Below are 27980 nucleotides of genomic sequence, written 5' to 3'. Positions count from 1 at the left end.
ATACAATTCACATATTTCTTCCCCAAACTCATTGTATAAAAGAGCCCCATCACCCCCAGTATGGCAGACATATTGTCTTCTCCTTCTAGCTCTGCTGCTGGTGGTTTAGGCTGCGTGCCCCAGGATCTGGTCCTTTTTCTGGCAGCATATAGCTCAATAAACCCTTTTTTTCCCAGGAAATCTTTTGGCTGTGAAGGGTTTTGTTTAACAGTGTTTTGCATTCTATGGGTTTAGACAAGTGTTTAATAGCATGTATCAACCATTACAGTATCATACAGAGTATTTCCACTGCCCGGAAAGTCTGCTGTGGTCCACCTATTCATTCCTTCTTCCTTTCTAACCCATGGCAACTACTGCTCTTTTTACCATCTCCATAGTTTTGCCTTTTCTAGAATGTCATATAATTGAAATCATGGTATATAGGCATTTCAGATTACTTCTTTAACTTAGTAATATGCATTTAATGTTCCCCCACGTCTTTTCATGGCTCGACGGCCCATTTGTTTTTAGTGCTGAAGAATATTGCATTGTCTGGATGTACCATGGTTCATTTAACCATTCACCTACTAAAGGACATCTTGGTTGCTTCCAAGCTTTGGCAATTATGGATAAAGCTATTATAAACTTCCATGTGCGGGTTTTGTGAGGACAGAAGTATTGTTTTCTTTTTTTGTTGATAATATTTAGTGAAATGGATACTTTACAATATATCAAATGATAATAGACAATAATATGTGTAGAACAATCCCAATATAGATAACACGTGCATGACTATAGGTCTTTTTTTTTTTTTTTTTTGTCCAAATTTTGCTGCAATAATTTTCCAAATTTTCTACTTCCAACAAGTTAGGGTGTTTTTTTTTTTTTTTAATCATAAGAATAAGAATAACTCCCCACAATAAATGGCTCTACAGTAGGCACCCAGAATTACTAAAAATAAAAAATAAAAAAGAAGGACGATCTACATGGATAATTTGCTCACTTTTTAACAGTAGAAGGCTTTCTTCAAATGAGATCCTACCTAGAAGTCAATATATATATATAAAAATAACAGTGGTGTTGTGACAGAGCACTCAGCCTGCTGTGTAACTTAGGTGTTCCTGCTAGGGAGTGATGGACACAGTTTTACAATCATATCTTAGAACCTTTCTCGTCAGCTTCATTTACCTTAAAATTGAAATGCTTTTGTTTATGCCAATGCTTTCTGCCTTAGCATGGAGCTTGAAACCTGTAATAGTGAAATGTCAGAGAAAGCTTGGGTACTCTCCACATTAGAGAACTCTGAGGACAGGTGTATAAACACAAAACCTTTGGGCGTACATGTTTTCTTTGTGATTCTGCCTTACACAGTCCAATAGCCATTTAACTCACTCCTCTGAGTGCCAGCTGAGAGTCATGCTTTCCGTTCCTGTAGCTCTCAGGTGGCTGTTGCACAGTGGTTACCATGGTAATAGACTCAGGCAACGATATCCAGCCATACCTGTTTGGTGTTTACGTTTTGCACAACTCTATTCCTTAGCGAGTTGTCGTTTCCTGATGTGTTCTGGTTTTCATGGAAGTCTTCTTCATTCTAAAAACAAAGTACAGATTGCAAAAGTAAAATTTCAGAGCCAAAAATAAATGTTCTTTCAAAGAATGATGCCTGAAGACTTTTGAGGGGTGGGGTGGCAAAGATGAGGTGTTTAGATGATTTCGCTGACTGAAGACAGAACCAGAGAATCTTGGCTCAAAAAGACACATAGATAATTTTGTTTTGTTTTGATCTGGTAGAAAAGATTGATGTAGTTCAACTTTAGGAAGAGAGAAAGGAAGACAATTGCCTTTGTTTAGGCTGTGTTACTTTCTAATTAGAACTGAGGCTAAGGGACAGGCTTCAGGCTCTTTTCCATCTCATTTTATAAGATTTTAACTTATAAAATAAAACAAAATATATAAAAACGATCGGCTGGACAATTTTATCCTTAGATGTTGGATTTATGAGATGTTAAAATGTGTTTTCTTTGATTTAAAGCAATGTCTGGTAGTAATGAGAAAAAGAAAAATGCCTTCTTTTGTGAGGCCCTCTTGGTTTTACCTTAAGGAACTGAGTAGGGTTTGCTCCTTCGGGGGTCTCCTGACCCCTTCGCACTGTTTCCAGATGTGACAAACATCTGGCTCATTTCTTTTTTTACCTTCTTTGGGGGGTCCAGTCTTTCACCCATCTCATCCCAGCTTGCCTTTTTACATGACACTTCATTCCAAGTAAGGCAACCAATGGAGAAAGAGTGTCAGGGAGGTCCTTATATCTTTTTAGGAAATGTCCCCTGCTAGCTTTGTTGGCGGTGAACTTGTCTTTGAAAACAGAATAAGCGTACATCTTTGATTTTAACTTTGGATCTCTGGCTGGCCCCAAGGATCTAGAAAAAATTGCAATTCCAACTTGTGTCGCATTTTCCATTTGTTGAAACACAAGTGTACAAACCTGAAAAGTCTCACTTCCAGCACCACATGATTTGTCCATAAAAGTCTGGTTGCCAAACTGCCATTTTGTGCTTAGATATGACTGCAGCACAGTTCCTTACACTTAGCAGATACTAACAATTATTTGTTGAATTAATGAACCACAGTGGTTTTGCACTAACTGGTAAGCAATATAATACCTCTGGGTATTTTGTATCAAAATTCATGGGTGGGGGGCAATGTATATAGTATGCGAAAATGACAAAGTCTTGCTAATTGCTGAAGCTGGCTGATGGGTACAAAGGGACTCATTTTACAGTTCTTACTTTCATGGATACTGAAAATTTCCTTAATAAAACGTTAGACATAAAACCCAGCCAGGGTTGGTGGAAAAAAAGGACCCAGGCAACTGAGAGGGTTGGTCCTCCGGGTCCCAAATTACATGTGTGATGGTAGGCAGGTAACATCTTTCTAAGCCTCAGTCTACCCATCTATACAGCAGTTTCTTCTTCTTTTTTTAAATCTTATTACCTCCATTTTATTTTAAATTGATTTTTATTTTTCAATTACAGTGGACGTTCAGTATTATTTCGTATTAGTTTCAGGTGTGCAGCATAGTGGTTAGACCATACAACAGTTTCAGTTTGGTGTTCTTACGGTCTCTGATGTCCTGACATTCTCTGGTTCCGTGAGGAGCTTCAGCTTCTTGATGCTGATTATTCCTGCCACCTGGTGGCAGATTCTGAGACTTCCTTGTGAAACACAACGATGGAGCCTGGCTTTTTAAAGGTAATGAAAGAGGCAGGGGTGTGTGTGGGTGAGGTGGGGGGAGAATGTAGAGTGGGCATGAATGATGACAAAGGGCGACAAAGGCACCTCTGAATCGATTTTGTAACATGTAATGGGATAGTTTTACCCCCAGGAGAGGACACACCTGGTTTTTTAACATCTTCAGGAAGAATGCCTCTCATTTGAGGATTTTTAACAGAAATAATGGTGGTGTTGTGGGTGTTGATTGGTGCCTGAAAAATGACCCTTAAGACACATGCTTCTCCGCTTTTTTTCAAATTGGAGTCTCGGGGCTGTCACAGGTGGCTCATAATTACTTTTTAGCCCTTTTTTTTTTTGGTTTGTTTGCCCCTCTATCTATTTAGCAATTCAGATTGCTAGATGCCTTAGTACTCCACTGGACTCTGACACCCGTGACTGTGTTCCAAGTGCAGACCCGTCACTCCACTGCAGGAGTGGGTGCTGTGTATGAGCATCTTTAGTTTACCGCACGCCAATTTTTATTCCGCAGGTTAGCATTAGTTGCTGGGCATGCTAAGGGTGACGGTCACAGATAGAGCCCCCTCTGAAGGGCAGATCCGTGAACCGGGGTACATTGTGTGTGGTGTTTGTTTCCTGCCTGTCTCTTTGATCTTGAACTTTTCCATGCTGCTCAAGCAACTACAGCTCCACAGTGGCTGTTACAGGTGGACAGAGGCCTTTTATTAATTTCTTTTCATTCAGTTTCTAAACCATATTATAACTTCTAGAACATAGAAAATTACTGAAATCATTCGTTCCCGTCAATTTGTGGTGTCCCCTTCTATAGAATTTTACCTGAACACATGGCCACCTAAAATAAAGGCTACGTTTCCTAAATTCCCATTTAACTAGATTCTGGCCAATGAAATGTAAACAGAAGTGGTGCCCTGAGTGGGGTGGTTCAGGGAGGTTCCATGAGAGATGGCTGGCAGGTACTCTTTGTCTCTCTTTGATCCTTTCCTTTGTCCTGCTGCCAGGTGTGTGGATGGTTCTACCTGGGCCATGAACACAGGGCCCAACCTAGTGATATGAGAGAGGTGAGCTGGGGTCAGGGGGACTTGAGTCGCAGAAAACTTTGAGTAGTGCTTCCATTCCAGCTCTGTACTACCTACTTCCTGACTTTTATCTGCAGGAAACAAACTTCTCCCTTGTTACTTTTGGTTTCTGCTTTTATTTGCACCTGGACTGACATACTGACATACTTTAAAAGTTTTGTATTTGATTCTAAGAAGCCTGTGAAATGGGTGCTGTGATCCCCCTTTTTACAGAGTAGGAAACTAAGGCAAACACAAGTAAATCACCTGACTTGGGTTGCACAACCAGAAATAGCTGAGATGGGATCTGAACCTAGACTGTCCAACCTCTGGTCATATCATGCCTGTGAAGTTTGGCCCTTGGGCCAAGACCTTTGGCCTTGGGAAAATCTAAAGACATAGTAGTACACCTCCAGATTAAATTCCCTTTCGATGAAGAAAGTTTGATTTGAATTCTAGACATGAAAGACAGGAGTAGAAATGATATAGGTTGTGGAAGATTCCAGAAATGCTTGTGGCCACTTTTAAACTATGTTTAGGCTCTGGAGGTCATTTCTCAAGCCAGAATTTTTCAAGCCCCACCCCACAGACTGATTTTAAGTAGACTCTATTTCAGTAACATGAGTGGGCACTCTTGTATTTGTAGACATGCCATGTCTCTGTGATTACTTTGATAATTTTCTCCCAACTGTTTCTGCTCCACTCCGTCTCTCCCTCCCACTGTGGCCCTGATTTCACAATGTGACTTCCATTTCTCAGTTTTTGTGGCTGGGATTTCTCTGCTGCAGACTCAACGTCACTGTGACAGGAGAGCCTTCCTACCACCTTCTCTATAGAAAGTGCTCTGTCCTGATGTTGCTCAGACTGTATGACTGGCCTTGCTGAGGGGGCACAGCTGGGCTTGAGGTTGGGGCAAGAATGGAAACCTTCACTCCAAGGAGACTTTCATCCTGACCTTTGGTGGGACATAGATCCTATAGGTTTATGAGAGACGGAAATAGCCCAGCAGGCAAATGTGATGTGGACACAGACCCTGAGGAGTTGCTATGAAGATCTTTAACTGGTTTTAGGGCTTGACACTTCACAGTGAGTTCTATGAGGTGTTTGATTATATACTTTGGCCAGAAGGCTTTATAAAAGATTTAGATTGGTGGCCAAAATTGCTTATTTTATCTATCTATCTATCTATCTATCTATCTATCTATCTATCTCTTATCAATTCCACATCTCTGTATACCTTTAAAGCAATCTTCCTAGAAGCAGGCAGTGTAGTGCACTCTGAGAAGGAGTGATGCCTTAAATATTGCCAGGGATGTCAAACTCCCAATACCTGTGACAAAAATCATTTTGAATCAGTTGAATCTGGGACTGTGTAAATCTATATATTTCACCAAGAAACCAGATATTTTGTCCATTCTTCTCTGCTGAATACCATGTGGCCAAACATACAAGTGTTTAATAACTGTTTTTGAATGAATGGAAAAGGTATTCTTAGGGCCTGTTGAGCTGATTATAGCAGTAGCTGAAACAGTGTCTCTATACCTGAGTACAGACCAAATGGTACAGGACTGCTTTCTCTACTTCTCCAGAAAGGTTATCTGATGTTCTAATATTCTAAACCTTAGGTGTCCAAAGGAAGGTGTCAGAAATACGTTTCTAATTTCTGTTGCTTTTTTGAGCTTCTTCAAGTGACCTAACCTTTCTATATCCATTTCTCTGAACATAGAGTAAGACTAGACTAGAGCAATTGCCTCAAATAGTAACTTAAAAATTGCAAAATGCAATCTAAAGAGATTGTAGGAAGAAGCTCAACATAAACCTTAGGATGGCAGCTTTCTGGAATATTGATAAGTTACCTGTATTAATTGGTGCTGCATTGTGATAAAAAGCTTGGGTTCCATGGTCATACCTGGGTTCAAATCTGGCCTTAATTTTTTGAGACCCCGTACCTTGTTATAAGGGAATGTGATATTGGAGTGTAGCATTCATTACCTGCCTCCTGGGACTGTGTGCTTGTTCCAGTGCCACACATAGTAACAGTTCATTGACTTTTATGTAAGGCTTATGGTTTAGTTGCTACTTGCTTGTTTGCTCTGGGGCGTTTACAGTCACATTGTTCTCCATTATTAAAATTTGGCTTGTAAAAGTTAACATTTGTTTTGTGACTCTGATCTCTTCAAATTGTTTGAGATCATTCTTCCACTGATTTACTTATTTATTTTTATTTATTTATTTATTTATTTATTTATTTGCTTATTTATTTTCAAAATCCATAAATGTCAAATATTTTAAGTCCCTTTCTCTATAATGTTTTCCTCTGAATTGTATGGGCTTTGCCTTGGAGGATTACATTTTCAAAGGCAGTATTCCAGACGCCTTGACCTTTCCCTATTGCTCCTGACCCTCTTGGCTCATGTAACCTTCTGGCTCAAGTCCTGGGTTTATGTAATCCTTAATGTGAGTAATGGGCACTGGCTAGACTGTTCCTTCCTGAGATGTTCCTGTTTTTCTTGCCAGCCTGTGAGGGTTTGCAGCCTAGGTAAGGAGCAGCGGTGCTGTGGGAGGAACCACCTGGTAGGCCTGGGGCGCCTTGGCACTCTTCTCTGGCACTTCTTCATGCTCTGAAGGGAGCTTTGAATTGTGATCCCATTGTGATCTTTGTGAGCCAGGGCAAATGGAAACCCTAAAGTATAGGAATGGAAGGAAAAGGGGAAAGAGGCAGAGTTCTGTCCCTGAAGGAGGAAAATGCAAGGTTTACTAACATCAGGTTAAAAAAAATAAATTTAAACACTTAATAAAATGGGTATAGGAAGAAAGTACCTCAATATAATAAAGGCCATATATGACAAACCCTCAGCTAGTGCCGTACTCAATGGTGAAAAGCTGAAAGCTTTTCCTCTAAGATCAGGAACAAGAAAGGGATTGCCCCTCTTGCCACTGTTATTCAACATAGTACTGGACGTCCTAGTCAGAACAATCAGGCAAGAGAAAGAAATAAACGGCATCCAAATTGGGAATGAAGAAGTTAAATTGTTACTTTTTGCAGGTGACATGATTCTTTATACAGAAAACTCTGAAGACTCCACCAAAAAATATTAGAAACAATAAACAAATACAGTAAAGTTGCAGGATACAAAATCAATATACAAAAATCCATATACTAACAATGACATTTCAGAAAGAGAAATAAAAAACAACTACAACCTTTTGTAATTGCAACTAAAAGAATAAAATACCTAGGAATAAGCTTAACAAAGGATGTGAAAGACCTATACACTGAAAACAAGACATTATTAAAAGAATATTAAGAAGACATAAAGAAATGGAAAGATGTTCCATGTTCATGGATGTGAAGAATCAACATAGTTAAAATGGCCATAGTACCCAAATCAATATACAGATTTAATGCAATCCCTATTAAAATCCCAATGGCCTTTATAAGGAAATAGAACAAAAAATCATCAGATTTGTATGGAATCACAAAAGACCCTGAATAGCCAAAGGAATCCTAAGAAAAAAGAACAAGGCTGGAGGTATCACAATCCCTGACTTCAATTTACACTACAAAGCAATAATAAAACAGCATGATATTGGTAGTAAAACAGACACACAGACCAGTGGAATAGAACTGAGAACACAGAAATAAACCCATATATATAAGTATATACATAAAATTTTTGATAAAAGAGCCAAAAACATAATGGAGAAAAAGCCTGTTCAATAAATGGTGCTGGGAAAGTTGGAAAGCCACATGCAAAATAATGAAACTAGTGTGTTATTTGTCACCATGTACCAACATGAACTCAAAATGGATCAAAGACCTAAACATAAGACCTGAAACAATAAATTGCATAGAAGAAATAATAGGTACTAAGCTTATGAACCTTGGGTTCGGAGAGGATTTTATGAATTTGACCTTAAATGCAAGGGAAATAAAAGCAAAAATAAATAAATGGGACTATAGTAAACTAAAAACCTTCTTCACAGCAAAAGAAACCATCAACAAAACAGACAACAAAACGAATGGGAGAAGATATTTGTAAACAACGCCCCTGATAAAGGGCTAATATCCAAAATATATAAGGAACTCATACAACTCAACAACAAAAAGACAATCCAATTTAAAAAATGGGCAGAGGACATGAACAGAAACTTCTCCCAGGAATACATACAAATGGCCAGCAGATGTATGAAAAAATGCTCAACTTCACTATTAGGCAGATGCAAATCAAAACCACAATGAGATACCACCTTACACCTGTCAGAATAGCTATTATCAATAAGACAATTAATAACAAATGTTAGAGAGGCTGTGGAGAAAAAGGAATCCTCATACACTGCTGGAGGCAATGTAAATTGGTACAGCCACTATGGAAAACAGTATGGAGGGTCCTCAAAAAATTAAAAATAGAATTACCATGTGACCCTGCAATCCCTTTTCTGGGTATCTACCCCCAAAATTCTGAAAACATTTATCTGTAAAGATATATGTACCCCTATGTTCATTGCAGCATTATTCAGTGTGGCCAAGACATGGAAAAAAACAAAGTGTCCTTCGATACATAATTGGATAAAGAAGATGTGATATATATATATATATATATATATATATATATATATATATACACAATGGAATATTACTCAGCCATAAGAAAAAGATGAAATATTGCCATTTGTGACAAAATGGATGGAATAAGTGAAATAAGTCAGACAGAGAAAGTCAAGAACCATATGACTTTGCTCATAGTGTGGCATATAAAACTGAAAGCAACAAACGAGCAAGACAAACAAAAAAATCATAGACACAGACAACAGCTTAGTGGTTACCCGGGGGTAAGGGGGGAGAGAGGGTGGTAGAAGAGAGAAAAGAGAGATATTTGGTGACCATATTATCACCAAATATATGGTGATAGAAGGAGAACTGACTCTGGGTGGTGAACACACAATGCAATATATAGATAAAGTATTATAGAAGTGTACATTTGAAACCTATGTAATTTTACTAACCAATGTCACCCCAATACATTCAATAAAGATTAACAAGAAATAATAAATTTAAATATGCAAATACTCATAGACTATGGTTTCCATGAACTTTCTTAAAGAAGTTACTAGAGAAAGAACTTTAGCCAATCAAATGATAGATGGAAAAACTATGGCAAAAGGAGTAATAATATGTTTTGAATCTATTAATGAATTAAAATCTAAAACATCTCCAGGGATTCAGATTCCAGACCCAATTTTAAACATTATACTTCTGATAATGTAGAAAAGACTATCAGAACACTACTTGAAGGAAAGGAAAAGAAAAGATAGAAGGTAGGATACGTAGACCACTTTCCTCATATGTTAATTTCTGGGATCAGAAAGAGATTATAAATAGCTGTGTCTAAGATAAAAGGGTAAACACTAAAATATATATATTCAGTTAAAATCAAGTTGTGAAAGAGAAGGAAAGAAATTATGGAGGGTGTAAAACAAAGTAATTTGGTATTATTTGTAGTCTTAAGCTTGTTATAAAAGGAACCATTAAAACAAAAAAATACAAGTCTTCAGAAGAAATCAATAAGAAATAAAGAACATGCAAACCATACAGTGAAAAGATTTTTAAAAAGCACAACATAAAATATGATAAGAGGAGCTAAGAACACATCTAGCAAATCAATTGGTGGATTTGATAAAGTCAGAGAACAAGCAAAACACAACCATATACTGAAAATGACTCAAAGAAGGGAATAAAAAAGCAGTGCTCAAGATCTTAATCCACCAAGACTGAATACGAGACAAAAAAGCAATTAATGTGTCCAAAAAAGAAGCAATGGTTAGGGTACAATCCCACACTCTGAGAAGCATAGTTATCTATGTACAGATGGTATAGATTAACATAAAGGAAACAGGGAGAAACACATATGGGAAGAGTTTGAGAGAGCCTTTCAGTCTATGACAGATCAAGTGGGTAAAGGTAAGGATAAGGAAGACCAAAATAACCATGAATAGTATGAATATAATTAACATCTATTGAACTCGATAACCTGAATAGGAAACATATTGTGGCCAAGACTGCTAGTTGTCTCTAATACCTATTCTTCCCCATTTCCTTTAAAAGTAGAACTCTGAATTTTAGCAGAGCCTAAGCTTTCCCAGAATGAAGGTACATTTCCTAGTCTCCCTGTGGTTATAGTTAAGTTCTTCCGTGTAGTCGAAGCTATGTGCAACTTCTGGGAAATGTCCTAAAGCAGGACAGGTTGTGGAGACTCTAGAGCTCTTTCAGGATGTTTTAAAATACATAAAATTAAGTATATAGGATTAAAAGGAAGCCATTTGTATTGAAAATAAATGTGTGATAGAATAGTGTATATGCATGTTTATTAACACATTAAGAAACAAGAAAAACCCAACAAGGTCCAGTGAGAAGTTCTTAAAACGACCGTAATTACAGTGCTATGGACATAAATTATATTGAGATATCTGCAACAGATATGAATTCTTTTTACTACTTGTATGCATTAACTGCAGGTAGTGAGGGTGCTTTTGCATCTTTCATGTTCATTTCAAACTAGGAATTCTACTTCCTCTTGGTCTGTGGAATGGAATGTGTCCCTTTCCACCTCAGGTTCCTTTGGAAGTCTTCTTGCCCTTCCTCCGCTCAAATGTATCTCTTAGTTATGAAGCAACTATAAATGAATACATTTGGGAGACCGTGGATCTTTTTTATTATTTGTAATTGGATATCTTGGTTTTACTTCTGGATCTGCCCATAAATCTGCTAGTGGGGGAAATCAAATAATACCCAGGGATAAAGGCCTTAGCATCATGTTCATGTAGATTCTTGAAATAAACAGCAAATGAGGGATGTTTAATCATTCTGCTCAATTGTCTCTGAGGCTGATGTCATGATTTTTCTAAAAATGGTTGTTTTTTTCCATCAGAATTCATCAGAGTCCCAGGTTATATTTAGAAGATGAAATGCAAATTAACTTCCAATGTAATTCTGGTGCCAGACTGGATAGGCTTGTGTAGGCTGGACAGTAGTGATTGCTGCATGAAATGTCCACTTGGTGGCACCACTCCATCAAGGCTGTAAAATACAGCTGCCATGAAGGCCAATGCTTGGCCCCACTTCTGATTGTGGCAGCTTCTTGGCTCTGGAAGCAGGAACCTGATTAAAAGCATTAATATATGCCATGGTTTCAATTTTATATAATATAAATGTTTACTTTATTGTCTAGTGTGGTTATAGCTAATAAATAAATTCAATCCTTGTCCAAAAGCATTTTGAGATTGCTGGCCAAATATGGGACAAATTAAACACCCAAAAATCAAAAACATGGATAATGTCTGCAACTTGTGTCAAAGATAGAAGGATTGATGAGTGGATAGAGGGTAGCACAGATAAATAAATATATGAGAAAGTAAGTGTAGTAAAATATTAATTGTAGAATGTAGGTGGTGGGTATATAGGTGCTTACTATGTAATTTTTTCAACTTTTCTGTATGTTTGAAAATTTTCATAATTAAATGTTGGGAGAAACAAATAATGTTGATAATTGATTTAAAAATATTGAATAAAAGAAAGAGAATGTTAGTCCATAATGATACTCAAAAAGAAAGAGCAAGATGAAAAAAGGAAAATCTTTTCAGGAGAATGTAAGGTAAGGAATATTGAACAAGTGGAAATCACTGTTTTGTGCCTTGAAAAATAATAATTGATTCAGAAAAAAGTCATCAATGGATGCTAAAACCATTGGGTGAATTGCATTGGGGAACTGGATATTCACACAGCCTTGAAGTATCACCCCACAGACTACTTTCTAGTTAGAAAGAGAGAAGTGTACCTTTATAATAGAGTGGTCTGCTCCTCACCACCCTAACCCACTCATCACCTATAGTGGAGTTAAATTTTGCCCAATTCATGTATGTGTATTTCTTTATTAGTAATATTATTGTTTTTTACATGTGGAGTTTTTAGAGCCCGGAGCTAGCTAAAACTCATATAAAAGTAGAATTGTACACTCCAAAACATCAATGACCTACTCCAACAGGGTTGCCTCCACTCTTATTATAGCTTTTGATATTTGTGTTGATAATTTGTATTTGATAATGTGTGATCCTTTAAGCCTGGTTCTAATTTCCTGTTATTGTTCCTTGACTTTCTTTGACTTAGTCTGATTTGTTTGAATAGAGAAAGATATTCCCATAAGAACTTCTATATGTTTGAAAGGGAGAAGCCCAGAGAAGTGTCAAAACACTCATAGAGAAACTAATGCCAAGAGTGATGATATGGCAATGGCTGACTCCTTATTCTGGGCCAGGTACAGGCACAGTGCTCCATGCTTCCCCACACACTACATTCTTCCCTTGATTCTCTAATGTTTACACCTTTATTAATTTTTTATTGCCCTGAAGCCAAGAATTCACAGATAAGCATCCTTTTTCTTTCCATGAAAAACCAATCTTCTATCCGCACTTACTTGCTGTCTGAATGTTTGTGTCCCTCCAAAACTCATTATGTTGACATTCTAACCCCGAAAGATGATGGTATTAGATGGTTGAGTCTTTGGGAGTTGCTTAAGTCATGAGGGTGGAACCCTCATGAAAAGGATTAGTGCCTTACAAAAGAAACCCTACAGAGACCCTTAGCTCCTTCCACCATGTGAGGACACAGTGAGAAGGCACTGGCTATGAATTAGGAAGAGGGCCTTCATGAGAATGCAACCATGCTGACACCTTGATCTTGGACTTCCAAGATTTCATGAACTGTGTGAAATAAATTTCTATTGTTTATAAGTTACTGAATCTGTAATATTTTGTTATAGCAGCCAAAATGGACTGGTTCCATTTTCACTCATATATTCACTCTTCCATCCATTCCAATATGGCTTCCATTCCTACCATACTATGGAAATCACCTTTGCTAAAGTTATCACATAGTTTCCATTTCCCTAAATCCAGTTCTCATTTTATCAGTGGACCACTTCTTTCCTAAAATACTCTTGTCCCTGACTTCTATGATATCATATTTTGCTAGTTATCTTCCAGACTTCTCCTTCTCCCTTTCCTGTACTATATCAATCTTTTCATTCAACTGTTAATGCTACATACAGTTCCTTGGGGCTCTGTCCCAGGCATTCTTATTCACTCATCTAACAAATATTTACTGTACACCTACTATGGGCTGGTTTCTGGGCATTGCATATATGATTCCAGTTCTTAGAGAGTTTAGAAGAAAGCTGTCAACAATAAATTATACAATTGATTATCTAATTATAGTCATCATAAGAACTATTAAAAAGTTCAAGATACTGCTTCTCCAGGTTAATTGGGATAAATTTGGCTGTGTCTGAAATTCCAGCAATTCAACAACCCATTTAGTCAAGGGGGAACTAGAAATGATCATATTAACTTCTTCCTGCAGTTGAGGAAAATAATTAAAAAAACAAGCGTATAATCTCTTTGAACCTATCAATCAAAACTAAGAGTTTTCTTCATATCATTTCCTTCTCTGATTTGTTTTTAGTAGGCAAGTCTCCAGTACTCTGAAGGGATCAAACTTTTGCTGTCCTCATGATTCATTCAGTATGTGGCTTTTAGCCTCAGCATCTGTGCCCGGCTGTCACCAACCCCTAACCTCCCTTCCCCCCATCTGGCTTTTTTCAGAAGCTTACACTTGTCCTCCCTTTCTTACTTCTTCCTTAACTTCCTTGTCATTTGCAGTCAAAGTCAAGGCCATATACAGTAGTTGATGCTGGGAGCATCACAGACTACCTCTTACTCCTACTTGTGCTTTCTAAATTCCTTCTCCCATGCTTCTTTCTTCACTCCTCTTACCTAAAGACCTCTGTAGGGGAATGAGGAAGTGGACATGTGGGTCCACAGGAAGCCTAACATTTTGTTGGCTTTGTGTGCCTTTGTCATTTTCCCCTCCTTGCTAGATCCAACATACCATTAACTAGACCTTTGCTCCCCACCTGCTTTATCTGCATGGGTCTGGCCCTCAATTAAGCAATTTTTTATTTCAAATCTCCGTGGCTGCACTAGGTAATCTAGTCCTATCTAACCAACTTCCTCCTTGCAGATGTTCCTGAATCAATGGACTCAGGTGGATGAGAAACTCAGGATGCAGTAACTTGAATTAGAAAAATAAAAATTCTTTAAAACCAGCAAAGATGTAAAGTGATATAATTGAAAGGGAGGGACACTCACAGGGAAATAGGACCCATCAGTGGACAAATGCACAACTTTATAGATTGTGCTGCTTGAAGCTTTGGTTAGGAGAGTAAGGCAACTGGATAGTCAAGAAGGAGAGCACATATATCTGTCTTGGTCCTTCTTGGACTACGAGTATGACTGACACTTTCCCATGGTGCAAAGAGCCTTGCCTCACATTAATGGGTTGCTTTCTGACTATGTTTCACAGAGGAGTTTATACCATTACTTTAGTTACAACCCCTTATAATCTGGCAGATTAGTTTATTCTAAAATGTTCCTGAGTCCACAGAGTGTATAAATTTGGTTTTAAACTTAAACTTATCATTGGTTTTGGATTCTTGGGACCAGGATTTTGAAATTAGCAAAGTACCTTGAGGTAAATCAGAACTTTATTCCTGTGTACCTCTCTCTCTTTTCCACCCTTTCTCTCTCCCTGCTCATGCCTCTCATACCTTCCCATTCAGGGCCTTGACTTCTCCACATAATGTAATACGGAAAAAAGAGTTCTTAACAAGGTAGCTTGGGAAATTATTTGTGCTCTATTGGGTATTGTCTTCCCACCTAGCACAGAGTAGATGCTCAATATATTTTTGTAATATATGTGAGTGAAAGAATAAAAGCCTACAGGGTTCAATTGGAATATCTGGGAAATATTCTCCAACCCCCAATCAAGGTGAGATCTCTTTCTTATGTGATGAATAGCACTTTGTACTCTGTGTGGTACTAGTTGGCCACTGTTAATTAATTTTGACTAAACAGTAGCTCCCTGTTCCCAGCTCCTAGCATCACGCCTGGCATAATGTCAGAGCTCAATAAATTTTTGTTGAATCTTTGACGTGCTTTATGTCAAAGAGTTTTGGCTCTTGGAGGACAAAAGCAAACAGAGCCTTGAACTTGCGGAACGAGGAGATTAGAAATCGTCAAGTACATTTTCCTGCTTTCTGACTCAACCATTTCCAGTAATCATCTGCTTAGCTCCTGAACACCACTGGAGGCTCCTTGACCACATTGACTCAGAGGGTTTTAATGAGAAACCTCTACCTTTATTTACTTCCAAGGGAAATAAGACATGCATACATACCATCTTTTTCTTTCTTTCTTTAAATCTAATCTTCCTTGCAAAGAAAAAAGAAAGAACAATTAGGTATGCCAAGGCTAAGAGTGGCTTCTGGGTCAAACATGTTAGCCCATGTGTGGAGTGGAATCAGACACCCCCAATTCAGGTCCTGGCTCAGAGGGAATACCGTGCTGCACTACGTCTGACTAAATCTGCAAACTGAGGACAGAATTCTAAACTTCTGTGACACGATAGGGACTTGAGGTTCATGCCCTCAATAATTTGTTCTATATAAATTTCCAAATACTTCCACTTTTGATTTTTTTCAATTTGACAAATAACAGTTCCACCATCATCCAAGGCTCGGCTTCTCATCAGCGTCAGCAGTGTCTGGATGAGATGGGTCAGCAGCACCATCATCCTCGTTGTAAATTAAGGGACTGTGGAGCCGGAGCTTTATAATCAGTAGTGAAAAACAAAAACGACAAAACAAAGGTAGATCCTGGTAACTAGTCTTGGTGGTGACCTAACTGAGGTAAGAACGTTTTTCTAAAAACCTCTGCAGCCTACCCTCTGAAGGTTGGGGACATGACTGCAGGACACACTGCCTTGTGAGCCAACTGAAACGGGTGTTCCCATGGCTGATCAGGGACTTCCCATCATTACTGACATGACATTTGCATGGCAATCCCTGTAGGACCAGAGATGGATGACAAGCCAGGCCTTACTCCATGCTATCAACATACAGAGCCTCAAAAGAAGCTTATTGGGATCAAGAAGGCATCTCTCTTGGGACATTCATAATAGAAAAAAATGTCAGTTAATCTCCCTTTCCTTCTTTCCTTTTCCTGTGACCATTAGACGCTTGAATTCTTCCCCCAGTTTTAGTAAAAGTCAACAGTGACGGCTGTTAAGTCTCAGAACCTTAATCCTTGCTCTACTCATCCCTGAAACCAGAGATGTGGCCAATACTATTTATCACCTGATCATATACACACTCCCTTGTGACATGTCTGTCTTGGCTATTTAAATCTGAGGTTGTTGGGGTGGCCGGTTAGCTCAGTTGGTTAGATCAGAGTGCTAATAATACCAAGGTTGCCGGTTCAATCCCCACATGGGCCACTGTGAGCTGTGCCCTCTTTAAAAAAAAATAATAATAAAAACAAATATGTAAATCTAAGGTTGTTGGTGACATTATCAGGATGATAGAGTAAAAAGCTCCAAAACTGGGGTGGCTGGTTAGCTCATTTGGTTAGAGTGTGGTGCTGGTAGCACCAAGGTTGCCGGTTCGATCCCCCCATGGGCCACTGTAGGCTGGGCCCTCCTTAAAAATAAAAAATAAATAAAAAGTTAAAGAAAAAAAAAAGAAGAACCTCCAAAACTCCTCTCCTTCATAAAAACAATAAGAACACTGGAAATCACTTTTTAAGAACTCTGGAAATTAATAAAAAATCTTACAGCTATCCAGAGAGTGTTTTTTTCTTTCTGGTGGCTTAATTCCCTAGTCCTATTCCACTCTCCCTGGACTCATGAAAGCCTTGAAAAACAACTCTACAATCACAGTGAAAACTGGCAGCCTAACAGCCTATGGAGTGGGCAGAACAGGGTTGGAGCTCTCCCAGGGTCCAGTTCCCAGATAACTGCCATTATTTGACCTGTCATACAGTTCCTTTAGAAAAATCTCACAAGGCATGTCTTTATTTGATCTAATTCAGAGCTCACCCACCATTATTTCCCTGGGAGCAATTGTTAATATAGGCACCTGCCTGAGGTGGTGATAATTGGAGAAAACAACAAACTAAGCAATAATTTAAATAAAAAGCTGGGAATGATTTATCTATAAGGGGCTTTGAAAAGCCCTGCCATTCCTGGGAATCTAGATGCCCAGGCACTTGCCCAGCATTGTGTTCATGCCTGGGAAAGATCTGAGAAGGACCAAAGCTCTCATCTCAGGCAGATCTCGAGACTCAGCAGAAGCAGGAAGTGCAGGTGAACATAAAGTTGTACCCAGGTCAATGAAGTGCCTGCCTGAGCACGGAAGGCAAGCTCCCAGCATGCACACAGAGCCCTCAGCAAAGATGGGAAGATGTATTGGTTCCAGGCCATTATCACCAACTTTACAGAAATACAAAGGACATGAAGAGACTACTATGAACAACTGTATGCCAACAAATGAAATAACTTACATGAAGTGGGCAAATTCCTAGAAACACATAAATTACCTAAACTGACTCAAGAAGAATAGAAAAATCTCAAACCTATAACAAATAAAGAGACAGATTTAGTGATCACAAACTTCCCAATAAAGGTCCAGAAAAAAATTTAAAAAGACCAAGGTGGAAAAAAAAAAAAAAAAGATGAATTACTAAAACCAGGCAAATCTACGATTGTAACTACTTTTAATTTTGTGACATAATTTAGTGGTCAGGTCCTTAAAGGACAGGGATAATCAGATTTTTTGTATCCTCCAAAACCAAAAAATATATAACTTACCTGTGTCATCAATACGTGTGTCTACTAAGCATTTGAAATGTAACTAGTGCAACTTAGAATCTGAATGTTAATTTTATTTAAATTCTAACTAATTTCAATTTAAAAAATGAACATGAGAGATTCATTTATGGAAAACATTTAAGTATGTTTGAAACTTGGGTATGAATCTACTTTTTCAAGTATACATTTTATGAAATCTAAATATGGATCAAGTATTTCTGATAAAAATTTAGCATTAAAATAGCCACATACTGCAAGTGTAAGAAACACATTTTAGAGAGTGAAACAAAGAATATAAAGTATCTCAAAAACTTTACATTGAACACAGGTTGAAATGATAACATGACTAAGTAATCCCATTTTTGTTGTTGTTGTTGTTGTTTTAAGGGAATCATTTCAGGAATGCTTGAATGAGGAAAAAATATCCTTAAATCCATCCCCTCTGCGATGTCATGGAAGTGACATGGGTTACAGTCTTCTAGATTGTTTTTCTTTAGATATAAGTATGGGTATGATCATACAGATTTGAGGAAAGAGTAGAGAATCCAATTTTTTAAAACTTCCTTCAAAAAAGCAAATTGCTGTATTGTCATGTGTTTTCTGTGTTTTAATTCACTTGTGGGAAAATGAAAAGCATCTAGATAGCTCCAGCCACGCTTGTCCTTAGCTTTGTGAAAACCTACTTAATAGCCTGAGCTTGATTCATGTTGACCTCCCTGACTAGTGTGTTGGAGAAATAATACCCTTCCTCTTTACTTTGCATAATTACTTAATTACATAACCTCAGGACTTTTACTTATATATTCAAAGTATCTGGGTTAGAAGTCCATGCCAATCTTTCAGTCCTTATACGACCTCTCAAATTTTGATCTCCAGTTAACAAACTCTCCATACTTGGCTGGCTCACTAGGCAATCCTGGAGAGTAGGTCAGCCTTGCTGGGTGTGTGTGCAGGACAGGCACACATTTCTCCTCTAGTCCTGTCTCAAGACTTTCCTAAGTGGGTTCCACCCTACTGACTTCCTCATGTACATGAGGAAACTCGAATTGGGATTCTAAAGGACACCTTTCAGTAAGTGTTCTTCCAAAAACTTGCCTGAATTTTCACCTTTAGAAATTCTGAACTTTATCTGACCTCTCTTGCTGTCAACTTTCATGTCTCCCTCTTCTTTGGATCCTTACCGCTCCATTGTCATAGTCTAAAAAGCCTTATCCCAGATATGGACACTTGACAAATGTGGTGTTTTTCAAGTGGGGAAAAGATGGTTTTTGACCCTTTTGCTGCGACAGTTGGATATATCCGATTGAATATTTCCATCCGCTGACTGCGGTGTTCTAATTTACCCCATGAGCTCAAAAAAACTTTTCCCTCTACTATAGAGTTTGAGTATATTCTCAGGCACTTGAATCCAGTACCAGAAGTCCATGAGTGCTGTCATCAACGCTCAAGAACAGGAAACACCTAAGGCCTTTGTAGCTGTTGAAATTGGGATGGGTTGGTACGCAAGCCAACATTAGAGTCATACTTTCAGGATGCCTACTGGTTGACTCAAACTCCTGGTTTTAACACTGTTTTGAGAAGGGATGAATATTAGCTAATTAGATCCTTCCTTCATTTTTCCAGCAATGATGATGAATCTTCAAAGACTGATTGGCTTGCAAAAATGAAGCCCACAATAGCTTTAGTGAAGGATATATATATATATATATATATATATATATATATATATATATATATATATATATTTCTACCTATAATAGCAATAAGGAATTGTGTGTGGATGAATCCATGTTGAAATTCAAGGGGTGTCTATTTTTTCAAGCAATATCTTCCCAGTACACCAAATACAAAGTGGGGCATAAAGATTTGGTAACTCGGTGATTCACAAACAGCATTTCTGTTGTGGTTTGATGTATATACAGGCAAAGATTGATCTCAAGATAGTAAAATTTGGTTGGGAGCAAGGGTGGTGTCCAATTTGCCAAATGGATTTGAAGGAAAGGGAGATGTAGTTTGTACAGACAATTTTTATTCAAGTGTAGAACTTTTTGAGAGCCTAAGATTGAAAAAATATTGGAACACGTGGTACAGTGAGTGCCAATAGGAGAGGACTACCTTCAGATATGAGGATTTGCGAGCTGAAACGTGGTGACCTCCCGGTGATGTGGGAAAATCATGATGAACAATGCTTGCTTGCACTTGGCAAGATACAGGGAGAGTTAACATGATCTCCACTGTTGGGAATGGTGGTGACAGGGAAGAGCATGTAAGATCAAAAAAGGGAATGAGAACTGTAGGGAAACCAAATATTCAAATTCTGTACAATTCATTCATGGGTGGAATTGATTGTTCTGATCAATTCTGTGCCACTTATCCTTTTGATAGGAAGTCTAATAAGTGGTATCAAACCATATGGCATTCTCTCATTGAAGTGTCTCTAGTAAATGGCTATATATGTTACAACATTCAAAACCCAACAATAAATTGAGCCAGTGGAAATTCAGGGAAAAAGTTGTAGAGGGCTTATTGGATGGATTTTCAAGAAAAGATGGAAATAAGAAAGTTTGCAGGATGTCTGCACTAAAAGAAGTTAGGCTGACAGAGCGCCATTTCCCAGGCAATTTGAGGAAAAGAAAAAGCAGCCTGCTTGCTGAGTGTGCAGCATTCTGCCCTCCCAGTGTGCAGAAAAGGGGAAAGGTGTTTGCAAATGAAAACAAACCACATATTGTTGTGCTATGTGTCCTGGAAAGTCCAGCAATGTGTGTTCCTTGTTTTGAGAATTATCACTCAAAAGTAAAATATAAAAAAATCCTGTCAGTGTTCCAGAAAGGAAGTTTAGGAAAGCAGATCTATATTTTTGTGTTTTTCAAGAATGAATAACAATAGCAAAGTTTTGTACATAAAATAATGTCATTTATATGTGTACAAAGCAGCTCAAATTGTTATCATTACATACATAAAATCGTCAAAATATCAACTTTTTGTTTCTTGTGGATTTCTGACACATTTTGAAAAAATCTTGAAATCAATTAATGCAGCGAAAGAGTTAAAGAAAAAGTAATGCTGAAATGATTGGATGTCTAGGTAGAAAAACAGAAAAATTGATTCCCATTTACAGTATGCATAAAAATCAATTTCAGGGGATAGATGCCTCAATATAGACGGCAAGGACAAACTTTTGAAAAATATGGAAGGGTATCCTCATGATTTTACATGTTAGGAAAAGACTTCTTAAACAGGGTATATAAAACAGAAAAACCTGATAAATGGGACACAGTGTAATTAACTTTGTCCATGAAAATACTAAAGAGTGAAAGATAGCTTTAGAGTGGTAGAAGACATTTGTAAACCATGTAACTGAGAAAGGATTTGTATTTGGAACATTTAAAGAACAGTTTTAAATCACTAAGAAAGAGACAAAATCCAATAAAGAAAGTGAGCAAGAGAGTTGAACAAGTATTTGATAAAGGAGGCATCTACTGGCCAATAACATACGAAAATGAAAATTAAAACTCAGTGGTATACTCTATTCCTGCCAGAATCCCTGCAATTAAAAAGCCAGATGAATATTGGTGAGGCTATGAAGTAATAGGAACTCGTACTCTGTGGATGGCAGTGTAAATGGGTAAAACCACTTAGGAAACCCATTTTGCCTTGTTACTAAAGTTGAAAATACACAAGCATCCTCAATTCTACTCCTAAGGTAGAACTTCAGAATAAACTCATGACATATGTACCAGGAAACATGTACAAGAATATTCATAGCTTTGTTGTTTGTAAAAGCTCCCAAAAGTTCCAAACTTAACAACACAAATGTCCACTAACAGTAAAAATAGATAAATTGTGTAATATTTATGGAGAATACTGTATACCAATGAAATTGGATGAACTCCAGTTACATATAGCACCACAGCTGAATCTTCGAAATATAAAGATGAACAGAAGCAAAGAAGCCAGTTATAAAATGATTCATCTTGCCGAATTCCATATAAACATTTTACAATAAGCAAATAATTGTTTCTCCTATGTTTCTACTTACATAAAGTTTGAATACAGGCAAAGGTAATACTTGGGGCTTCATAATTAGAACTTATGGTGTAAAGAAAGCAGGGAAGTAATTACCATAAAGTTGGCATAGGAGGAGGGAGGCAGTTGTGACAGAATGTGCAGGGTTGGAGCTTCCTGGCTGAGGGACCGCAATATTCTGTTTCTTAACCCAGGTGGCACTTCATAATAAGTTGTATATTTGGTTTTGTGTGTTTTATTGTATGTTATATTTCACAATGAAAAACATTTTTAAAAATAAAACATCTTCTGCTACAATCCCATTCATGCCTCCTCTAAGCCTGTCTCTCTTCCACCCTCTCCTCTCAGCCACCGGGAATGTCCGTTTTGCCCTCATTTTCTCCAGTCTCTGAACTCCTGTTCACACACAAACTCCTGCCCCCCTGCCCCCAGAGTCACCAGTAACTCTTAGTTGGCAATTCAGATGAACTTATCTCATTCTATGGGATCTTCTGCTTCATGGAGGAGTCTTTGCTCTTGACCCTGTAACTCTCCTTTCCTTCGGCTTTCCCTGAGCCTTCCCTCTCCTGGTTTTTCTTCCCCTCCCTGTGGCCTCTCTGCTTCATCCTCTGCCTTCTCTAATGTCCCTGCTCCTTCAACATTGGTGCTTCCCAGCTTTCCCCCCATGTGGTCTCATCCACACCTGTGGCCCATCTCTGTGCACAGGGCCCCAGATAGATGCATAAGCTTCCTGCTTCAGATCCATCTTTATCTAGATGTTCGGAATCACCTGAATCTCAACCAACAGGACTCAAAACGACCTCACTCTCTTCCTTGCTCCAGTCCTATTCCTGGATTTCCTATCTAAACAAAGGCAATCACTTACAGGTTGACACCTCAAGCTAGAAAGGTTGATGTCACTCTCCGTAACCTACCAACAGCTATGATTATTATGTTCAGTCTGTATTCTAGGCACTTGTTATGGTCTGAATAGTTCTGTCCCCCACAAATTCATGTTGAAAATCTAATGCCTAATGTGATGGTATTAGGAGGTGGACACTTGGGGATACGATTATGTCATGAGGGCAGAGCCTTCATGAATGGAATTAGTGCCCTTATAAAGAGGCCCCAGAACAGCTCCTTTGCCCATTTTGTCCTTCTGAAGACACAGTGAGAAGACGGCTGTCTCTGAGGAAGTGGGTCTTTATCAGACCCGGAATCTGCTGCTGCCTTAATCTTGGACTCAGAACTGTGAGAAACAAATTTCTGTTCATAAGCCACTCAGTCTGTGATATTTTGTTATATAGCCTGAATGGACAAGGACAGAACTGTTTCTTCTTCTTCTTCTCCTTCTTCTCCTTCTCCTTCTCCTTCTCCTTCTCCTTCTCCTTCTCCTTCTCCTTCTCCTTCTCCTTCTCCTTCTCCTTCTCCTTCTCCTTCTCCTTCTCCTTCTCCTTCTCCTTCTCCTTCTCCTTCTCCTTCTCCTTCTTCCTCTTCCTCTTCCTCTTCCTCTTCCTCCTCCTCCTCCTCCTCCTCCTCCTCTTCTTCTTCTTCTTCTTCTTCTTCTTCAACATATATAGCATACATGTAAAAAACTTAAATTATGAGCTCCTTTATTTCTCTCAACAACCTTGACATAGGGTATTACCTTTCCCTACAGACGAGAAAACGGAAATGTTCAGAGCCAGCAGCTCTTACTCCGTCATCCTGAGTCCTGTCAATTCCACTGTGGAAAGGGCTCTTTATCACTCGTGTACTTCCACCCAGCATGGGTTTCCACTGCCTCTAACCTAGTTCGGATTGTGATACTAATCTCCTAACTGGTGTCCCAACCACACACAAATCTCTTTCCATTTCTGTCCACCTTCAACAGGGCTAGTAGTCTTTTAAAAAGTAATAATTTGACTGTAAATTCTGATCAATTGCCTTAGCACACATGGGGGCCACCTGATCTGGAGCTGACCTGCCCCTTTCCCAGTCCCCAACATCTCCCTGCCTCCACATCTGCTCCATTACATGCACACAGGCTCTTTCAGGCCCCTGGGCCTCGGCACAGTTGGTTCTTTTTGCATGCAATGCTCTGACACCTCTCCCTGTTCAACCAGGAAATCCCTGCCTACCTTTTAAGCCCTCACTGATGTTCTCACTCCCTCTGTGATGCTGTCACAGACTTACAGTCAGCTCACCTCCACCTACATTTATTTACAATGTACTTGGTGCCAACCTCCAGCAATTTTTGTTTGCTTTATGTCACATTATATTACAAGTGCTTTGTAATATATTATATTACAAAGCACTTGTAATATATTTGTTTCTGCCTGCCTTGTTCCTTGGAGGCAAGAATAGTGTGATATTCCTTTTTGACTTGGGATCTCTTCCTGGTGGTGGCCATATCCAGAGGGCAGTTAATGGTTTTGCTGAGTAAATACATGTCTCTGGAAATTCTTGTTGAAAAGCAAGTATTAGAAGCAATAACCTGGTCACTGCTGATGGGTGTTAGTGTGGTGCTCTGCTGGGTTTGAGATGCCCTACGCTGTACCCAGAGGCCTGACAGGTTCTGTTTTGATAGAACAGAGTAAGCAATAGAAAACAGAGCTATGGTTAGTAGCTGTGTGTCTTCCTCACTGACTGAGCAGCCAATTGCTGGTGACATGGACCTTTCTCCTTTGCTGACACCTTTGTCTTCCTGCCATATTCACTTTGACTCTTTATCCCATTCCATCCCTTTTATTATCTTGGCTTGTAATAGGCCCTCTCCTTTATGCTTTTTTCCTACTTAGCCGTTATAAAGGGATCAGGATATGCTACCCCAAAATATACCACTTTGGCGTAAGAATTTTTTGGAGTTGAAGGCAGTTGAGAGAAAACAGACACAGAAAGAGTGCTCTGCTTTTCTTCTATCTGCCCCCCAAACAGGGCATAAATTTCCCTTGTGCAGGTGTCCCCCTCTCCCATACCAGAAAGAGGTAAACAACCCTTATCATTGGAAACGGAGATGACACCGAGGTCAGACTGCATAAACAAAATTTATCTTCCGTTAGTTCCCCCATATAGTTCCCAGTCACTTGCCCACAATTTATTGGCCCTAAAAGCCCAACTCCTTGTTCCTTTGTCCAGTCACTTCTTCACAATTAATTGTTCTTTGCTAAAATGGTATATAAGCCCCTGAGTCTTACTGCTTCTTTGGGTTTTTCACTTCTTTTCTATAAAGCCTAGCGCAAGTAAAATTAAAAATATGAATGAAATTAATGTATACCTTTTCTCTTGTTAATCTATCATTTGTCAGTTTAATTCACAGACCTCAGGCACTAAAGCTAAGAGGGTAGAGGGAAAGTTTTTCTCCTCCCCCTACACTGATAATCTACGGGATAGACATCACTGTGACCATTGTGCAGACAACTGACCTGAGGCTCAGGGAAGTTACAATCACTGTGGGTGGAAAAGTCAGGACTCATGTCAAAGCCCATTTACCGTCCTTCTTCCTTTGCTAGTGCCTAAAAGTTGGTTTTGCCTGTTTAGCGACCCTGAAGTCCCAGGAGTTGCTGGCATCTGCTCATGTGGGCTCCCATGTTGAATATCAGCTCAGGAAAGGAAGCACATATAAGAACAGCCCCGAAAAATCCCCAGCCCAGACCCAGTCAGCACAGCCTGGTGTTTCCCAGTGACAGGACTCCTTGAACTCTGCGTCACCCACCACTGGGCCAAGCAACATTAATCACTCAGTGAGTTTTGGTTGGTGACATGAGACTGGTTTGCATAACCCAGCTGCACTGGTGCAGGCATCCAGGCCACCATCTGACAGGGGCTCTGGGACCAGGTTTAAGAGAAAGAAACCCTGAAGTGTGACTACATTTGAAATTCCCCCTTTTCTCTCCCTTTCCCAGTCTGCAGGTAAATGGCGTATCCTTATCTCAAGCCAGTGAGACAAAAGCAAGAGAAGATAGTCTTGTTTCTAAGTGACAGGGCAAGTCAGGGATCAAAACAGGTTCGGTTAAAAGAGACTTTTCAGGTTTGTCAACCCAAGAAGAACCCAAGAAGGAAAAACAATGGACTTAAAGACGGGCGTTAAAAATCTTATTGGATTCCAATAATCTCAGTGCTTTAGTTAAAGAACGTGCCAAGGAGGCAAGGAAAGAGTATTATTTCCATTTCCTTGGTCTTAAACAAGATGAAACTTGTGCTCACCTGGAAGCCAGCGTTTCTGTAGCCCTCTGCTCTGCCGGTGGTCACGTTCCCCAGCTCCATGAGCTCTTTGCTGCTCATGGAATTGGCTGGGCTCCGAATTCCGTTCAGATATTTGGTCTGGAGGTTCACTGTCCCTGTGAAAACAAGCACGGCCTCTGCTGATGTCAGAATGCCACCTGCTGTTGTAAGAAACTGGGCACTGCTTCAATTTGGAAATTTCAAGACTAACCTCCTGTTGGGGTGGAGCAGGAGGGGTGGGTGGGGTGGAGCCTTCCAATGCAGACCCACCCACTGCATTAATCCTTCCCATTGCTCCAGCCAGCCCAGTTTCGGGCTGGGGAGAAAGCTCTTCTGTTGCACAAAACAGAAAAGAAGTTTCTTTATAGCCCTAAGTGAGTGGTGTTGGGGGGTAGGAGTGGTGGGGTGGCAGGGAACGTAGACCTGGCTGCAACCAAATGACCGCTGTACCGTGCTGGATACATGCTTGGTACTTCATAGATGATGGTCTTGGCTTATTTTCACAAAGAAAAACTGAGGTGCTCAGGGTCAATTTGCTAATAAAGGCACAATGAGAAGTCCAATTCAGGTCTGTGAATTCCAAAGCCTTTTTACTCCATCCCTGTCTGCAGACTGGATGGCTTTTAAAAATCCAACTCCTAGAAACGCAAATATGCTGCAGATTAATGAAAGGTGACCAACTGCTCACTTAATACAAGGATTCTTTGCTTTATGAAATTATTAGCTGTAGGAGTCTTTCAAAATAGCAATCCCCCCTAGTACATTTAGAATAAACTATTATGTATCTATTAATTGTTATAATTGTGTGGTCAATGTGGAAACGTGGAAAATGCCTACAATAAGTGAAAAACTACAATTAATAAATTGAATACGCCATACACTGGACAAAAGAAGGGAAGAAAATATCAAATATTACTAGTGGCTATTTCTGGGTTTTAAGTGTGGTTGCTATTTTTCTCCTTTATACTTTTCTGGGTTTTTTATAAAGAGCACTTGATGACTATTATCATGATATGGGCTGTATAGACACACACACACACACACACACACACACGTTAAAAGTTTGCTGAAACCATATTGCCTGAATTCAAGCCCTGACCATACCACTTAGCAAACTATACCTCAACAGCTAAACCTAGCCTGCTGACTTTTTACTACAACCTGAGATTTAAGAATGACTTTTAGATTTTTAAATGGTTGGGGAAAAAAATCAAAAGGATGAATATTTCATGGCACATGCAAACGATATGAAATTCAAATTTCAGTACCTACCAATCAAATTTCACAGGAACACAAACACACCCATTCCTTTATGTACTGGTTTTGGTTGGTGTTGTCCCACAAAGGCAGGGCTGGGTAGTTACAACAGACACTGCGTGGCTCAAAGGCTAAAATATTCACTTGCTGGCCCTTTATAGAAATTCTGTAACGATCCCTGACTTACTAGCCATGTGAATTCAGGCAAGTTACTGTGTTGTCTGGACCTCAGGTTCTTTATTTACAAAATGGGAATAATAGTACCCATTTTACACTATTATTGAGATGACAAATAGAAACACATGGAATAGTGCCTGGCATATAGTAAATTTGTTGTTATAATACTTCTTTAAAAATTTTTTTTTTTAAAAAGCACAATGACCTCTAAACAGTGATTTGCATGTGTTTTAGGTACATCTTTCTACCTGAAGTCAGGTACACCTATGGTTGGGCAAGTGTCATGTTGCATGTAC

At 39.0% G+C, this 27980-nt stretch overlaps 1 protein-coding gene across 2 annotated transcripts in view; it reads right to left on the bottom strand.

Annotated features, from left to right (window-relative positions):
* The window catches only part of SLC28A3 (solute carrier family 28 member 3), a 54523-nt gene extending 28090 nt beyond the window's left edge, over nucleotides 1-26433 (bottom strand). Inside the window, exons 1-2 of one of the 2 annotated variants that reach the window (XM_019750092.3) lie at nucleotides 26233-26433; nucleotides 1481-1570 (exon numbers count right to left, since the gene is read on the bottom strand). In XM_019750092.3, the coding sequence (XP_019605651.3) occupies nucleotides 1481-1570; nucleotides 26233-26310 (168 nt within the window). In that variant the 5' untranslated portion in view covers nucleotides 26311-26433. Of the gene's footprint in view, nucleotides 1-1480; nucleotides 1571-26232 lie in introns of those variants that run through there. The other variant, XM_074330610.2, reaches the window with a different exon arrangement.
* Nucleotides 26434-27980: the final 1547 nt, after the last annotated feature.

This window comes from Rhinolophus sinicus, chromosome 16 (assembly GCF_057876585.1).
Source record: "Rhinolophus sinicus isolate RSI-liver-muscle chromosome 16, RSI-T2T, whole genome shotgun sequence".
Classification (NCBI taxonomy): Eukaryota; Metazoa; Chordata; class Mammalia; order Chiroptera; family Rhinolophidae; genus Rhinolophus; species Rhinolophus sinicus.
This window is presented reverse-complemented; position numbering and strand designations above follow the sequence as displayed.